At 35.2% G+C, this 18,895-nt stretch overlaps 1 protein-coding gene across 1 annotated transcript in view; it reads right to left on the bottom strand.

Annotated features, from left to right (window-relative positions):
- BMP5 (bone morphogenetic protein 5) overlaps positions 1-16,412 on the bottom strand; it is a 115,307-nt gene extending 98,895 nt beyond the window's left edge. Inside the window, exon 1 of the mRNA XM_025991081.2 lies at positions 15,034-16,412. Coding sequence (XP_025846866.1) covers positions 15,034-15,523 — 490 coding nt within the window. The 5' untranslated portion in view covers positions 15,524-16,412. The remainder of the gene's footprint in view (positions 1-15,033) is intronic.
- Between the last annotated feature and the right edge of the window lie 2,483 nt (positions 16,413-18,895).

Below are 18,895 nucleotides of genomic sequence, written 5' to 3' on the forward strand. Positions count from 1 at the left end.
ACAGTGAAATTAAAATGTTTTTCCTGCTTCTTTTCAATTTGGGTATAAAGTATCCACAATATCAACAAATTATATGATCTTAATGCTCTGCTTACATATTGCCAAAATGGCTTTTATAGAATAGTATTTCCACATGGAAGAGATATTTCTCAGAGTGAGTTCCCTGTAACACTAGGCACCCATGATGCCTAGGTGAGTCTCAGAGTGCAACATGCTTGTGAAACCATATACTCATGTCCTCCTTGCAGAGATTCACAATGCTTATCAGCATAATCAAGATTCTGAGAAATCTCCTCTTGGAGATACCAAACCAATTTAATTACTGTTTCTCAGCATAACCCAAGCTTACCTGACTATAACATTTCAAATAACATCTCTTAAGAAAACATGGAAATACTTTCAATGAAATACACTTTAGGAGGGCTACCTGGGTGGCTCAGTCAGTTAAGCAATGGACTCTTGATTTCTTGATTTGGTCTCAGGTCAAGATCCCATGGGTTGTGAGATCCTCCCCGTGAGTGGTCCTGTGCACAGTGGGGAATCTGCTTGAGGATCCTCTCCCTCTGCCCCCCCCTCCCTTGACTCCTGCACGCACACTCTCATTCTCGCTCTCAAATAAATAAATCTTTTAAAAAAAGAAATATAGTTTGGGAAATAGTGATAAAAATTCTGATTATGATTGTAGTGCCCAAGAGATTTAAATAATTATGAGTTACCATGTGTTAGCTATTATGTGTCAATGAAGATAGTTGAATCACAATATGACTTTCGACCGATTCATAAGCACTAATTTTATCATATGTCTTCCTAAGTACATCTCAGTCTAAATCATTAAAAATCAAATACTGAGACCACTGATGCTTCTTATAATCGGTAGATTGTGTAGGTGTGGTTAGGTAAAGGCAAATACAAAAAGAGATAAAGAAAACAGAATTATTACAGAGTAGCATGTGACATCCTAAATGTTCATCTTTACTCTGAAGCTACCCCTTGGCTTGCTCTGCAAAGCAGAGATTAGTGCTCAAGAGTTTAGGTACAGTTTGGTATATTAGCTTTGATGTCTGCTTTTCATAATTCCTCTTGACTTTCTTTGCTTGGATTGAGAGCTGAAGAGAGCTGAAAATTAATTGTCTTCATGAACCTTATCATTTTGTTTTGAGAAATACTGTCAACCCAAAAATACTTTCTTTTGGAAAAAAAATTATTTCAAGGCTTTAGTCTTTAATTTATAATATACATGAGAAGCAGAATTTTTTTTCTTTTGGAAAAAAATTATTTCAAGGCTTTAGTCTTTAATTTATAATATACATGAGAAGCAGAAATTTAGCTCTCATGTGGTATGGGGGAAATGAGTGAGCTATGTGCAAGGAGTTCACTTATACATGCAAGAGGTAGAGTCATAGCTGCTACAGATCAAGAGATATCCATTAAATGTGGAAAGTTGTATAGAACACAGAGGAGATTTCAACAATAACCAGCAGGATGAAGCAAGAGGCTATGTGCCAAAGTTTCCACCTATGGCAAGAGAAATTTCCTAATTTGTAGGTTGTAGGGGGTCCTGCAGCCCAACATTTTAAGTCAGCAGGCTTCTCATGAGATTCTCTGGCCAATGCAGGCTTAGGTCAGAAAAAGTGGACCAAGGACACTCATTGCAGGCTGCAGGACAGTGTGTTTGTGTGGCCTCGATACTGGCCAGCAGGCTGGTAGTTGTCTGGCATCCAAATTGACCCATTCTTTGTTTGTGCCAGCCTCCAACCTCAGCTTTTGAGGTCTTTTTCTGTTTGTAACTTTGATATCCTGCCTCTCTTCCATTTGGCTAAACGTTACTCCTGTTCATGCCAAGTCTATCTTTTGAAGTTGGGAATCAACACCAATCACTTTTCCCTTCCTCTGTTGGTTGCAGGGCACCAGGGTCAGTACCTTTGGTGCCTGCAAAGTGCTTCCTGCCCCCCTACCTTCCTGCCTCCCTGCCTTCCTGCCTCCGATATAGTGAATACTTGCCTCCTTCAAAAGGCCACAGCATGCCAGTTCAGAAGAAGGCCTGTTCGAGCCTGTTTTCAGGGCTCCAACTCCAAGATTCTTGGTAAATTCACTGTTGAGCAATTTTTCCCTAAAATATAAAGCATTACTAATAAAGTTTAAATATCCCAATACATGAAATGATGGAGAAATATAGAGACCTTTACAAAGAGTTTAAACAATGTCCCAAGGACAGCCTTCCCAATCTCAGCCACAAAGGCAACACAGCATAGCAGTAAAGAGATTGGACTCTGAATCCAGTTCCTCCTCTTACAAGATGTAGGACTTGGGACAAATGACTTAACATCAGCGGGTCTCACTTTCCTCATCTCTGAATAGGGTCATTTTGTGAAAATTAAATAACCAAACATTTAAGATGCTGTTAGTGCCCTGTCCTATATGTCACAAGCACTGGATACCTGCTACCTATGACAATGAATTTCAAGGAGAGCAGAAATCATTACACATCTGGAGTTCTTCTCTTCTCAGAATCTCACTTTGAGAATCCAGTGTTCTGTTGATATGGATTTTTTTAAAACTTTATTTTTTTTTAATTTTTATTTATTTGTGATAGTCATACAGAGAGAGAGAGAGGGGCAGAGACATAGGCAGAGGGAGAAGCAGGCTCCATGCACCGGGAGCCCGACGTAGGATTCGATCCCAGGTCTCCAGGATCACGCCCTGGGCCAAAGGCAGGCGCTAAACCGCTGTGCCACCCAGGGACCCCTGTTGATATGGATTGATAGGTAAACACCAATAACCGTGATGGAGTGCCACCAGACTTGGATCTGGGTTTGGCTGCAGTATTTAGTCCACAGGCAGAGCAAATTGATGGTAAAGAGTAACCCCATGGCAAATATTAGTCCATTTTTCCCCATAATCATTTCAAACATCAAGTAATAATTGCCTAATACCTAATATCCTGAGTAAATTCAAAGCAATGTAATCAAAGAGGTCTTTATACCAATTCTTGGAACTCTCTACCAGTTTCTACTTTACAAAATATGTCTCCAGTGACTATGAGTATCACTGAATCCACATCGTGTTCAGTGTGTACAGTAACAAAGTAAACACTGCACACAACCTTGTAAGCACACAAATGAAGAAGGAAGGTAAGGTCAGGGGTCAAGAATTAGGCAAGATCAAACAACTTCATTTTGAAAATTATATGACATCTTACCCTTCTTTGCTCAGTACGACACAAATAAACAATGAGTGTTTAAGCCAAACTTATGCTCTGGAATGTGCAGTAAGCAAAGACTGCTTTTGGTTACTACCTTTAAAATCATTGGAACCTCCCTATTAATAAAGCTCCACAGCTACAAACACAGGGTTCTGAAAGAGCCCCCAAGCTTTGCTGAAGCTTGGTTCTACCTTTGTTCTATGCCTTTTTGGACTAAAAGTCTTCCTAAGGTTCTGTTTGCTGGTAACAGGCTTTTATTTATGTATTTTAAATGCATTTAAAGGGATTGAGATTTGAAAAATATTTTCACTATACACAGAAGGTTAATTCTACCCGGTTATTTAAATAACAAAACACATTCTTTCAGATAATGCTTTTAATTTTACTTGGTGCTGGAATCTTCTGTGTGGATTTTTTCAAAGTATGTGACATTGAGCAAAAAAATCCTGGCACAAGAACCAGGGATTCTGGGCCTAGACCTCGTTCCTCTTGCCTTGTGATGTTGGCAGTAAAACAGGCACAGTCTTTCGCACAGTGCCTTACCCCATAGTAGGTAATCAACTTATATTTGTCAAATGACTGAATGAATGACCTTTCAGAACTCTAGTTCCAAAGCTGTATACTTGGAATCATATCTACTTCCGTGAGCGCTACACACTGCAGCGATGCAGATAAAACCACGTAATGTACATGAGGATACTTTCCAGAAGTATAAACCATTATTGTCATTGTGATTAAAAATGACACATTTTTCAAAAGTGGGTTACCAAACTAAAGAGTAGTAGTCAGACAGATCATGGCTCCAGTACTGATTCTGTCATTTACCAGTTGGGTGACCTTTGTGAGTTACTGAATCTCTGATCATGTCTCAATTTTCACATGGACAAACTAGGAAAAAAGAAATATTTACACATACAACTGAGATGCAAATTAATTGACATAATGTGTGCAAGTTGCTCAGTCCAGTTTCTGGCATAGGAATTATATTTATTGTTATTTTTGTCCCTTTAATTACTACTGCTACAACTACACTATAATTTAAAACTATATCACATTTGACAATATTATATACTTTAAACTTATCACACGCACACACACTAGAATGACAATGGTTTGCTTAATTTGGATAAATTCTTCCTCAAAGTAATTGATAACTGTAGATGTTAGTTGTTTTCACATGGCAATATGGAAGAGAAAAATCTTACATGTTGATTTGAATAGGTCTATATATATATACATATATATATATATAGTTGGAATCCATATTTTATTTTAAGAATTTTAGCATAACAATTAAATATTTAGCAAAGATCAACTTTCAGCATGTTATCGAGGAATGAAAAAAAAACAATAAATTTATATCTTCCCACTCAATGTATTATAAAATATCAGAAGCAAATGTGATGAATTTACAATATGGATATTGTAAAAATATAACCTTTGGTTCAACTTTTCAGATCAAACTCATAAGGTCCCATCCTGCTCCAAAATATTATAATGGAAAGCAATTCAAGAAATGTAATAAAAGCATGTGACTGTCATCTGAAAAAACAAAAACAAAAAACCAGCCCAAACAGTCTAGTAAAGTCAAAATACTTAAGGCTAAATAGTATTAAATAGGAATGAAATTATAATAATAATTTACTAATAATACAATAATATATATTATTATATATTATAATGTAATATAATATATAATAATATATTATTATTATAATAATAATACAAGAAATAATAATTGCCACAAATTAGAAAAACATAAATTCAAACACAATTTGAGTTATATACAATACAAAAATTTTCTGGATTGAGTGGTCATTTGAACTGAGCAGCTTTTCTATTTAGAGTTCAGGAATTTATACACCAAGATTTTCATCATAAATCAGCTTTTTTAAAAATTAAAACTAAAAAAAAAAAAAACAAGTTGACCCATGAAAATCATCATTAAACGTCTTCAAGATTTTTTTCCCTTCTTTCAAAGGGTTTTTTAGAAAGTGCTCATGCCTTCACAACCAAATTTTTTTCTAATTGTGTATTATGACTTTGGCCTGCAATCAGTTTCCCCTTCCCCTTAACAAACAAGTAAATAAAAGAGGTAATATCCAGAACTAAAGTCAAGCCATGGGTTCACTCTAAGATTTTGACCAAAGGTAACATGAAAAGCAACTTTCAGTAGAACATCACAGAAATTGCTGCCTTTGAGTGTTCAAAGCGAAGCCCCACAATTACCTATAGGCCCTGAATGGACTGGCCTTCTTTTCCAGGGCACCCTGAAGAGGGAATGCAGTCCATCAACAGTCCAACTGGAAGACAGAGTCAGGGAAATTCAAGGGTTCATTTTCTTTTGGATAGAGGAAAAGTCATGTGCATAATGTTCCACAATTTTAGCAAGTCATTTATTTGTCAAAATCTGGAGGACTGGGTATAAATCTCCTTGCACATCAGAACTCCACAGAATCTACTCTAATAGAAGTACTTGTAGTAGAAGCAGGGACTATTAATTGAGTCCTTTCTCACAGAGGCTCACAGTCCTGTAACATTACCTTATGAAGTACAATTCTGTATTAGTGTCTCCTCTTGACAGAGGAGGTAACAACTCCAGTAAAGTGAAATAGTTTGTTCAAGGATATCCAGCTGTATGCAAGGCTGATATTCAAAATCCCCTACATTTACACCCTACTGAGAGAGTCAAAGGACTAAATAACCCCTCTTCACTCAAAGCAAAGAAAATATCTACAAAACAGTAACCATAAAGCCTATTTAATTGAGGACCTTCCTTCTTCCCCACCAAATAGGTCTTTAGTGCCTGCCTCAAGATTCTTTGTAGAGGAGCCTATACAATTTCCAAGTTGAACCCTCTCTTCCTCTGCTTGTGATAATTACAGTTGTAAAATCGGGTTAAAATTACCACCCTTAGCTCTTTGAAGGGGAATGTAGATGATACTACTGGAAAGGAGCCCTTCTACTATGTGCTTCTGTGTGATTAGAGGGCAGGGAAATGGTTCTGGGCCTCAGTGTCTAGCAGTTGGTTATTTATGAGAAGTAAGCAGCAGCCATACCTGCTCCTCCAGTAAGTTCTGCCTCTGTGAGTCAGAAGAACACTGCCAGAGGAGAGTAAGGGTAGCAAAGAACAACAATAATCCCAATTTCCCTCATCCTAACATTATTTCTGCCTGCAACATTAACTGTGGAAGATATCATATGATTCCACTCAGAATTCAAAACGTTTTAACACACAGTCATGGGTCACTTCAGGAAGAAAGACATAGGATTGAAAACAAACAGACCTAAAGATTGAAAAAATATACTTCTCTTCCTATTTGCTCTGCCTATTTGCATGTAGTAGTCCTTTCTATACTCTACCAGCAGAGTTTTCTGGTTGGCAATTGTAGTCCAGTTTGTAGTGCGATCTGCAAGCGCCACTTCTCCCTGGATTTCTGGGGGTTTTGTTTTTAATTTTAGTTTGCTCAAAAATAGTTTTTTTAAGAGTTCATTTATTTATTTGACAGAGAGAGAGCACAAGTAGGCAGAGCAGCAGGCAGAGGGAGAGGGAAAAGCAGGCTCCCCTGCCTGAGCCTAGAGCCTGATGACAGCCAGAGGTGAGGTTCAATCCCAGGAACCCAGAATCATGACTCCCAGCCAAAGGTGGATGCTTAACCAACGGGGCCACCAAGGTGCCCTAAAATAGTGTTAATACATCACACAAAATTACTGATCCATATACAACTTAAGAATTTTTCAGCATGTCATACCTATTTTGCCACTTTGCCAACTCGTGAAGTTAATAATTCCCACACTAAATCATGATTATCTCTTGAATTTTATAATAACTTAGTAGGACAAAGGTTAACGTGTGTGTGCATATATAGACACACACACATATACATAATTAACTTGCACTGAAATTGAAGTGGCTCTAGAACTTCCATTGACTAAGCACCTAATTAATATTCATTTACCCATTTGTGCCAAATATCTTCAGTTTGTGCCTCAAGCAAGATTCACACTCCACATTTCTCTCCTCTGCTCTCTGCACCAGGAAGCTGACTTACATGAGCTCCACCAGCAGGCTCCATGGCCCTGTGGCTCTTGGTGCTGATGGGAACATGGCAGAAAAAGTATGGGCTGAGTATTTAGTCCTGCTGAGTATTTAGGGGTTGGCTGCTCTCTTTCACAAAGGCCACAGTTCCTGTCAGGATACCTTCCCCATGCAACTCTCTTCTCAGTTTTCTGGTAACTATTTCTGCTCTCCCCCCCACCCCAGAACTCCTGAAAAAAAGGCTCCTCTGCTGTTCCAGGTGCTGCATTATCTCCTGTTTTGCCAGAAAGCTCTGCCTACAACATGATAAACATTACAACATTGGGTAAACCCTCCTCAGATGATTCAGTTTGTCCATGCTGTCTCTTTCCTTCTGGGATGCTGATATACCCCTAAGGATAAAAAATGTTAAGTAGGATATGGTTCCTACCATCTCAACATGTGATCAAATATGCAGGGCTGGCTTCTCTGGCATGTGACCTGTGCAGTTGCACAGGCCCCACGCTCATAAGGACCGTATACTTCAGCTTATATTCTGCTTCTGCTATGTTGGAATTCTTGCTAATTGCTGAACAAGAGGCCCCATATTTGTATTTTACATTGGGCTCCACAAACTATTTAGCCATTCTAGCAGAGCTATTGGATACACACAGCTCTAGTAACAATAATAGCTATTTACTGAGGGTTCACTATGTTCCAACTACTCTTCTTAAAATTATACCTATATTCACTCGTCTTTTTTTTTTTTTCTGTACAAACTGTTTTTAGAAAATGAGGTCTCCTTGCTACAAAAAACACAACCATTCTGAACAGTTAACACTGTAAAAAGGTATAAAAATACAAGGACTCTGGACTCTGAGGAATTTCCTGACACTCGTCTCTTCCTCTCCACACCCAATGAGGAAGGTGTTCTTATTACTGGCATTTTTTTAGATAAGGAACCAGGGTCACAGAGAGAAATTAAGTAACTTGCCCAAGATCACACTGTAGAAAGTGTAGAGTATGGGATTCCAATCCAGTCTTCTGGCTTCTCCTACGCTACTCTACTTCTGTGATAGAAACACAGAAAGGAGCACAATAAGATTTAATCAATAACTAAAACTTAAATCCATGTGAGCAGTAATATGCCATGGACTTAAGACTGGCAATAACAGTGTCTCCTACATGGGAAGGCTAATCACAAAGTTACAATAGGAGAGAAAACCTGTGCAGAGCAAATAAAATTGAATTTCTCATATCATAGCATAAGAATAGTTGAAGGGATTTGTAAAGGTTAATAAACCTTTTGATTTTGACCTGTCTTTTAGTTTTACATCTGTTTATGATGTAATGAATTTACATCCATTTATCTTGACTTTCTTAAACTATCTTCTTTATTCCTAACAATTCCAGGAAAGCTGGTAAACAGAAAGAATAATAAATATTATTTACTTTCAGAGACAAGTTGAATAAACACAATATCTAAGATATAATTTCATTAGATTCATTTATTTCTAAAACAGAGACTTGTTCTTCTAATGCAAGCACCAATACTTGGCTGCTTATGAAAAGAAAAATGAAAGACCACATCATCATGAAGTCAGGGATCTTTACTCTCTTAGAAATTATAAAATAGCACATACTCTAGTTTAGTCTCTATGCCAATCAATTTATTTCAAATTATACAAGATTTTGGTTTTTAAGTTTTATATAATGTTTACATAACTCACTGCCTTCCTGTCTTTGGTTATGTAAGGTTGTTGTTATTTTCCTTTCTCCTAAAACCACTAGACATCCTTCTGACTAATCAGAGATGTTTTTTTCCTTCATTTTAGAAATTGCACATTTTAATAGATTTCTGTTTCCACTTTCTTAAATTACAGTTTTACCACAATCATCTAGACAAGACTTGTATAAATCAGGGCTTACTACCTGATTACATGGACTCATATAGACCTCTGCGAGAAAGGCAGGTAAATACTCCACAGTTATTATAATCTCACTGTCCTAACTTTAAGATTGAATCTCACACATCCCAATCTGACATCAAAAATCACAACAGTTCTCCTCTTCCCCAAATAAATGAACCATTTGTCGGGGCTGACTGGTGGATATTAGAGGCTATCTCAGCCAAGGGTATTATTTTAAGAGATGAGCAAATGGGGAAACCCCACAGCCTGGCCAATAAAATATGAACTTAAGGTGCAAAGAAGCACTCATAAATATGACTTAGAACAAGGGATTCATTGTTTGGCTCCAACCCTTCCAGTGGCTCCTCTGATCTCAGCCCCTCTCTGTGCGTCAGGGAAGCCTCTTCCTTTAACCTGTGGTTTTTTCAAGCTGAGCCACTACATTATTTATGACTGTAAATGTGAGTAGCCTGTCTGTACGCTCCTTGTACACACACTCAGAGAGCCCCCCTTCCTTTTCCCCACTTTGGTATTTTAGCATGGAAGGATGAAAGGGTTTTCCCCTGGAGCTGATGTGGTTGGGATGTTGAATTAGCTGCTGTGTCAGTATGAGGTAGACTGAGGATTTCCCAACACATCCTCCACCTGCACAACCCAAAGAACAGCCTCTGATGACTCATTTCATTCATTTTCTTTCTTCCAAAAGCTTTTTAAAAAATATATGTTTTATTTCTTTCTCTGTCTCATCCTCATTGTCCTCTGCCCTTGATCTTTTTATCCTCCCTCATCCCCACTTCTCAACTTAAAAAAAGGAAATAATCTCTTCACAGATGTGACATGAGGGTTAAATAGAAATAATATAAGCTAATGCATTTTATAAACTGAGAATTGCATTTTTTTCTTACTGTTACTTTTGTTCAATGTTGCATTTTCTTTCTTTTTTTTTTCTTACTTTCCCTTAAGTTTCCCTTTTTAAATTTTAATTATGTTATAAAATAGGGAAGGCAAAAACAATTAAATCCTGTCAATGGGATCCTCAGGGAGAGGTGAGGAGGCAAAGAAGAATGGGATATTGGAGAAACAATTCCAGGGGATGGCAAGAGCCAGAGAAGTTCTGATGCCCTGGGGAGCTTTTCTCCTGATGGGTGGAGGCTGCAATTGGCACATCATAACCTTTTCCTTCTCAATTCCAGAGAAACAGGAGACTGTACCTAAATGATCAAGCTGTAACTAATTGATTTTCAGCTAATCTCAGCCTCCAGCTATGAAGAAACAAGGACCAAAGGCGGACCCCAGGAAGGGGTGGGGGCAGTAAGAGGAGGGGTGCCAAGAAAGCCTGGAGGTAGAAAGACCATCAACTAAAGAGGAAAGGCCAAATAATGTGAGGGAAGTGGGGGTGGGAGACGGAGACGATATTGAATAAATGGAAGAATGAAAGGACGATATTGAATAAATGGAAGAATGAAAGGAGGGAACGAGTTGGTGGGTCAGGCAGTCCCAAGCCCTCTGAGTTTATGTTATCATACCTTCATAGTTCCAGCTGTTAACTTCTGATTAAACTTTTACAACTGGCTATTTGTGAGTGACCACTGAGATGAGCAAAAAGGTTTTAATTAAACTATGTAATTATACCTATCTCCACAGCCATGCCCATCATTTGACAATAATGTGGCTTTAAAGAACAAGAATCCCTTGGGTTCACATTCATGAATGCCAAGGGCTGTTGAAGAAGAAAGTAAAAAGATTTCCACTCTCAGCAACTTCTTTTCTCTTCAAAAGTTAAAGTTGTTAAAGAATTATTGTTTTGCCCGATAGTAGCATTTGTTATTCCATGCCTATCCATGAATAGGTACTATAAGGGTTTTAGGCCATCTTGTCTCCCTTCCCATCACCACCTCCCCCAAAAATCTTACAAGTGTTTATAGGTATGTTTATGTTACGCAAGTGTTAATAACCCTGTTGGAAAGACTACATAGATAGGCATCTTTAGGTAGATCTGTGTATAAATTCCTCTCCACTGGGCACTTGAGTCAGCCAAAAGCAACAATAAATATCAATGATGTCTTTCAAACCTGTCAACCAAGAACATAAGCAATTTTTTCTTCCAGTACCAGGAGAGTTTAATGATTTGGGGAAGTGAGGGGAGAGAGTTTAATTTAAAGTTTTCAAAGATTTTTTCTCTATTTCATATTTTAACATGCTAAATATGTTGTTATAAAATATGAAAAAATATAAGCATCACATTCATGTACTTTCATGTTTTAGAATTAATACATGTTCTTGAAATATATCTAAGAAGTTTTTGACTTCAAGCGAACTGATCAGAAACCATTAAAAAAAAGCAAAATTCTTCTTTATCAGAGAAATACATGTAGCCATGGAATACTATGAAAATCAATTTCCTGCATTCACTGTTTTTTGTAATTTCCTCTAAAACATCTACAATATTGTATCATTTTAATTGTACTATCACCAAGCAATCAAATAAAATTGCCTTCTAGCAAAAACATCTTCGGAAATACACTACATGTTAATCTTAATGTAAACAGAAGATATACTTAAAAATTGCAAGCAAGTTGCCTAATCTTCCCTTTTATTTGCATAGATATCTGATATATAAACGAACCCTTAACATTTTTTAAAAAGATGGTTAAAAAAGAAGAGATTTACCAGAAAGATATTTTTGTGTTTAACAAAATAACATGGTACTGACTAAGCAAAGATGCCTGGGACAGTCAACAGTTTTAGGGACAAAGCAGAAGAGTCAACCTGTAAAAGCTGGACACTAGACATTATGACACTGACGAAAGTTGGCCTAAAAACAATGAATCCAAGAGAGTGGAAAATTTCTCTTCACACAATAATTAATATTTGTCTCTTCAAAATGAAGAAATCACTAAAACAACGTAAAGGTCAAAATAAGGTGCTTGTTTTCATATCTAATCGTTTACATTGGCCTTAAGGCAATTTATTCACTTTTTTTTTTCTTTTAGGAAATTCTCATCTATTTTCTTTTATGAACAAAAAATTAATCTCATCTGAAATTTTAAAAAATAGATATTTTGTTAAATGCTTCAGTTTAAATTAACTTAATGGATTTTGATGAGCAAAACTAATGTCAGAAAAAAATGTCTTTCTGAATGACAGTAATTGTAGAAAATCCATTATCTGACATGAAAATGACACAAAGAAGCATTAATATAAAGGATGCTATTACATCCTTTTAATGTAATTCAACTTATTATGGGAACTGTCAATAGATTCTTTTCACATATTTAAATATCCAGGTGATTTCCTTAATACAAATCCCTGGCCTAGTGCTAATTTGCTCATTTGCCCTTAGTCCCCACTGTATACATATCTTTTAAGATACTAAAATAAATAAATAAATAAAATCCTCTTGAGTCTTATAAGAACATAAAAAATAATTACAGTACTATTTGTTAATGAATATTACATTAAGAACCACTGAAATTCTTAGTACAGTTAATTATGATATTCCACTTTTACCTTTTCTAAGTCTCCTTTGACCTGTTTTATTATGGAAGAAATACAGACGTTAAAGCCTGTACTAAGTAGTGATTGGTTGTAAGTTTTGGAAATATTAAAAGGCACGGTCTAAGGATAAAAGAAAATTGTGGTTCAATTTTCCTCAGAGACTCCTAGGAAAAACTTAGTATCAAAATCTATTTGTCAGTAATTTCACATGAAACATTTAGGTTGGACTTATTAAATAAAGAAAAAACAATATGATTTATTACTGAAGATAAATTGCTGTTTAGCAGTTCCAGCATGATAAAAATAAATATTTTCTGAAGCTTATATCTGATATTGTTTCTATAGCGCAAAATGAATAATTGTGTTTCATGATATAGTTAGTAAACTGCTTTGTTGTTATAATCCAAACAATACAACCAAAATTTCATTGATTTAAAAATATAGGTATTCTTTAGAGATAAAAACAGTTCTAGAAGTCACTGAATAAAACTATTTATTTATTATTGTTTTTGGCTTTCTTATTCTGTATAAATGTATAAAAAGTAATGGCACACAGATTGAAAAATCATACTTAATTCCTTTCTAAAACAAATACATTTCTTTTGTGAATGAGCAAAGTATTTGATTTCAATAAAATATATTTTTAGAACAGATTCATGACTGAGCTTTTGTTTTTTAAAATACATAACACATTCTTGTCTGTCAGATTTTAGATGACCTGAACTAATCTTTTCAGCGACTTATTTTATGCATATGTAAATCATGCTAGATTGAAATTTTTCTATTAGAATATTACAGCTTCATTAAGTTATTGAATAATGCCTTCGAAATTGCAACAAACTAAAATATGCCATAAGCCACACTGCATACCACTTATAGTAGGAAAAGGCAATCAAACTAATTTAGAATTAAGCCATATTTTAATGGCTTGAAAGTTCCAAATGAAACCTGTTAATTATATGCAGAAGTAAAGGCCTCCAGGACACCTGATTAGGGCAACCAATGATGACTTACTAAAACTTAATAATGAGAGCTTTGTCTCTAGAAACATGAAACATGATTTATTAAGCACCTTATCCTTTATGCTAGGATTGCTAAGAGCAAATGAGCAGAGCATATTAAGCAACATGTTTTATAAAAGCATTCATGTATTTGAATTTGTTGCTATCTGACTTTTCAAAGACTATTTTCTTTGAGATATTATACAAGGAAGTTTTTAATTAAGTATAATAAAACATGTCAATTTTAAGTCAAAGCAGATTGCAGTTTTCAAACAAAGTTTTGAAAGTTCTTACATTAAAATTTCTAATTCTTTCAAGTTGATTAAATTTGTTTATAAAAATTTTGCCTTCAAAATTAAGTATATATTATGTTATTTTTTGAATGTCTGAAGATAGTGAATTTTCATCTTTAGCCTCTACTAAAACTTTTTTTAAAATACCATCCTTGTAAAATCATTGTAAATGGCAATTCCTTAATATTTTTTGAGAGATGAAATATTGGGCACTAATTTGCCATTTGATATTGTCAATATTTAAAAATTACCATGAAAGTACCAGCATTGAGTAACACACAATTTAAGAAAATTATTCTCTAATAATGCTGCTAATTAAAGAACTTTTCAATTCATTTTTTTATCTTAAAGGAAAAGGAAAATTTTGCATAGGTAAACACCATCACAGCATGTTTTATATTTCTTGCTTCTGGAAACAATCAAATGGGTATGATACCATTTCATCATTAAGAAGTTAAGAAATGTTAGTTTGAAGATTCCTTTCCAAAATATTTTTCACAGAGTTTCAGAATCTCTCCCTGAAAATCTTGGATAGTAATCTTTTATAGTATTATTTGATCTTAGTTCATTGGATATTCATATTTTCACAGTAGCTGACCCCCCCAAATGAGAGTTTTTAGGTGGCATATAAATGTAATCTTACATGTTTGTTAAATTGCTAACAAAAAAATGTTTCAGAATGTCACTTTACTTTTCAATCTGCAAAAGCTTGCTTCTTTTTTATTTGTATTATTATTTTTTTACCCATAGTACAGCTATCCTCATAAATTCTCCTTTTTTGTAGACTATTGCCTATTTATTCATACATTAAAGTTAAAGCAAGATTGAAATTTTAACAAGACCTAAAAGGACCCAAATCTATCCAATCATGTTTAATTTTAGCTTTTCATATTTAAAAAATTAAATATATGTAGTATGTATGTGTGTATGACTTTGTTGCCTAAAGCAAAATCTTACATGGTATCAGTGAAAGGAAGGAAACAGAAGCTGGAGAAGAGAGTTATAGAAAATGACTTTGTATAAACACGACCACCTACCAAGCAGCTACTTTACTATTAAAAAAACTTCCACTTAGTAATAATATAGTTTAACAAATAAAAGAACAACATACCTAAATTGACAAAGCTCATGACCATGTCAGCATCATTCAGAAAGTTGGTATCATGTAGGCTGGCTAGAGGTGGGCTCTGGGTGGTCAGAGGAGTCGTTCGAGATAACTGTATGCGACGAGGGTACCCATTGGGAGAGGCTGGATATCCTTTTCTTGTTCCTCTGGTCTCTCCTGCCAGGGATGCCCTCACTGAGTATTCCGACTCTTCGGGATTTTCTTCATTGGCCATAGCATTGTATAGGTCCAGCATAAAGAGAGGTGCAGAGGAAGCTTGTTTTCCAGGTGAAAATGGTCTGGGTCTATGAGGCAAACCCAAGATAGAGAGAATTTCTCTCTGTATTTCCCGTCTTTCATGGTTCCGTAGTCTTCTATAAATAAAACTGGAGTGAACATGATTGTCTCCCAAACCTCCTTTTGCATAACCCACTAGAACCCAGCAGCTCCAGAGGAAACCCACAATACTCCTAAGTAGAAATACAGTCAGATGCATTTTTGTCCAAAAGCAAAAGTTGATATTTTTAGTCCTTCTTGTCCTCTTTAAAAAAAAAAAAAAAAAAAATCTAAGTTCCTAGGAGGTACGCTTTCCCAGGAGCTGAAAAAACAAATTTACCTATTCTTCATGACAGTGACATTTCTGAACATAACATTCTCACTGATTTTCCTGTCCTATTTTAAATATTTTGGAATATGTCAAGAGTAGTTATTTCAAAGAAAGCTGAAACTTGGATTTCCAATTATCCACAGTTGTTAAGAGTTTTTGCTGCATTGATGTAGCAGAAGACGGCTAATATTATTTGATCAGATGACCTATGCATTCCTATATGGATTTATGATAATCAGGCCTTTGGTATTTGAATCAACGAAAGTTGATCTTCTGATAAACTGTAGTTCCCAGAGTTATCTTCACTTGCTCTTGAGTTCTTCTCAACCCTTGAGCTCTTTCCAAGACAAATCCTGATTTCTGAATCACAGATCTATGCTGGTCTGCACCTTGGTGTTGGAATATATATTTGTCCGGCAGCTTGGTGATAACTTTACCATCTTTTGTGTCGTCTTAGTGTAAAATAAGACTCAAGGTTGTACTATTCAAGTAAATGTGTTTCCCTGAATTTACTTGAAAACCTTCCTGTAAGTCCATTCAATCCCTTTCTCCTTCTAACTGTTAATTCCACCTCCAGCAGGCACAAATATACCAGCCCTCTTCAAGGGAGATCTAAAGAGTAATGTAAGCACGACCCTGCTGGGAAAGAAGAGGCTTCTCATTGTAATTTGAAACTGGTAAAGCAAAAAGAACTTAACCCTTTTGCTACCAGGAAAGCCTTCATTTTCACAATTTCATAGCCACGCATCTAACAGAGCACAGTGCTACATGGAGCACAGAAGTCCTGAAGGGGAGAAAAGCCAGTTTTCAAGCAGCAGACTGAAAATTTTGCCACCACTTTTATCTAGTACTCTTTCAGATCTTTCTTTTCATAGTACACATTTAATATACTTCTATATTAAGTCTCAGGTTGTGAGTAAATTAACATACATCTCAGTTCTGTATTTGAGGTTATTTCTAGCTTTTATGAGTTATTAAAATTTACTTCATAAAAAATAAAAGGACAAGTTGTAAATTGAGGTTAATTTGTTGTTTCTTAATGACAGCCAGATCTTTTTAGAATAAAATACAGTAGAGAAGTAATCACCAGTAAATATATACTAGCTCCCAAACCAGTAGTTATAGTAATTTAATAATGGTGATGAGATAGCCCGGCTTTAATGATCTTTAAAATTCTAAACAGGAAAATGCATTTATAGTTCTATTAAGTCAGTTACAGTTAAAAGACAAATACCCTAACACTGTCATGATTCTGAACTTTTAAGTCATTTCAGTTGAAATGTAAACAGACTTACTAATTAGATTTTTCCCATAAGTTATACTCTGTCCTTTGGTTCGTTTTAACCCATGCAAATAAACACAAGTCAAATATTCTTTATGACTACATGCAGACTGAAATTTGCGTTTTCAAAATTTGATGGGTATAATGGGGAAAGTGCACACCTTTCTAAAATACCGTACTTAATCCAAGGAAATGAGCAAAGTATGTGTTTATCCTTAATGTTTAATGCCTTTAAAATTTGGAAGTCTACAATGTTTTTGTGCAGTTATAATTTTCCTTACAAGCTCTCACTTAACCTTAGGGCTCACAGTACTTTCATTGTCTGGGATATTATTCTGATACCAGTGTAGATTTATCGAGCGAATTCTAAAACTATTATGAAATTTTAATGTTTTTCTTTTATCCTACCTAGAGGTGCCTGGTTTCTTGTTTAATTTCTTTTTAAATATTTCCTCTGAGTGTCTAAAGGAAAGCCATATTTTTTACAAATCTTCAATCTATTGGTGAAGGCAAGATACTGAAAGGGCTTGCAGAATCTTATTGTGTACCTCATTTTTCTTATACAAACGCACTGCACTAAAACTTGATAATGCTGTTTAATATTTTGCCCTATCAAAGATTCATGATTAACAGCCATGTAGCATACATGGAAGCAGACCCAAGTACTGACATACATGGAACACCTCTATAAAATAGATATCACGTGAATAGCAACAATGCACGTTGTAAGTACATGAAGGAATATCATTTCAGTAAGAAATTATTTAAGCCACTAAATAATTATTGAAATTGTTTATTTCATGTCCAAACCAAACTAAGAATTTATTCATCATTGCTGTGGATTCAAATCAAGCCATTTGAGACAAAAGAAAAACAAAAACAAAAAACAAAAAACAAAACGAAATAAAACAGAACAAAACAAAAACCAAAACAAAAACAAAAAAAAAAACACACCTTTTTCTCTGCATTTATAAAACCAATCCCTGCTAAAACCTACTATAGTGTTCTCTACATTTTTAAATAAATTATCAAGGTTATGAATATGTTTCATGTTTCTAGAGTACAGCATAAAGTTACAAGTAAAAATTGGCCACACTAGAGGAAGAAACAACATTTATTATCTTCTACATGCACTGATTTGTTTCCCTAAGAAATAAGTGAAAAATGAAAATGAGTCTAGGTGTCACAAGTCTCAAAAACTCATTTTCCCAAAGCATGATTTATAATATCAATCAGTGTAATTGCAATTTAACTGCTTAACCAGACATATAGCCTACCACTATGTTGGAAATCAGTTGCCAATATTTCTGGTCAGAATTTTTAGTATCCATCCTCCCCCTACCTTCCCTTCCAACTCAGACTAGATTTGGCAAACATTCATTTTTCAAAAGAATCAACATGTGCAATGAGAGAAAAAAATAAAGAAGAAAAAAACTTGCCAGGAATAAGGGGAAATGCTAACCACCAAATGAAAAGTCAGATTCATTTTCAATTAAATGTATTTTACTACATAATTTGGATTCCCAGGTAGATTTTTATTTTATATACATGAGAGCAATTTGAAAGATAAAGTATCTGCAACTGCAAAGAATAAACATTCCAAAGTTCAGAGCATGTATTTAAAAGTTGTATAAGTCATTGAACATAGTGAATAAATACATCCTGAGAAAGAAGCTGGGACTGGAGAAACACCCAGAGCATCTCAAGAATTGTTCCTAAAGATAATTACATTTCAAGAAGAGGAGCCTGCATAAAAACCTACCTCTCATAATGGAATATTTGCCTGGGGTATATACTAAAGGAAACAACCCTCTAGTGGGGTACAGAGACAATTGAATCCACATAAGAAGTATTTCTTCACTGTCATTCTTTCTGTTCATTTTCTCTTCCTTTACTAAAATTTGACACATTTAGCCCATGAATATGTAAACCAACTATGTCCAATAGACAGTCTTTCAAATGAAACTTGCTCAAAAGAA

Source organism: Vulpes vulpes, chromosome 1 (assembly GCF_048418805.1).
Source record: "Vulpes vulpes isolate BD-2025 chromosome 1, VulVul3, whole genome shotgun sequence".
In the NCBI taxonomy this organism is placed as follows: domain Eukaryota; kingdom Metazoa; phylum Chordata; class Mammalia; order Carnivora; family Canidae; genus Vulpes; species Vulpes vulpes.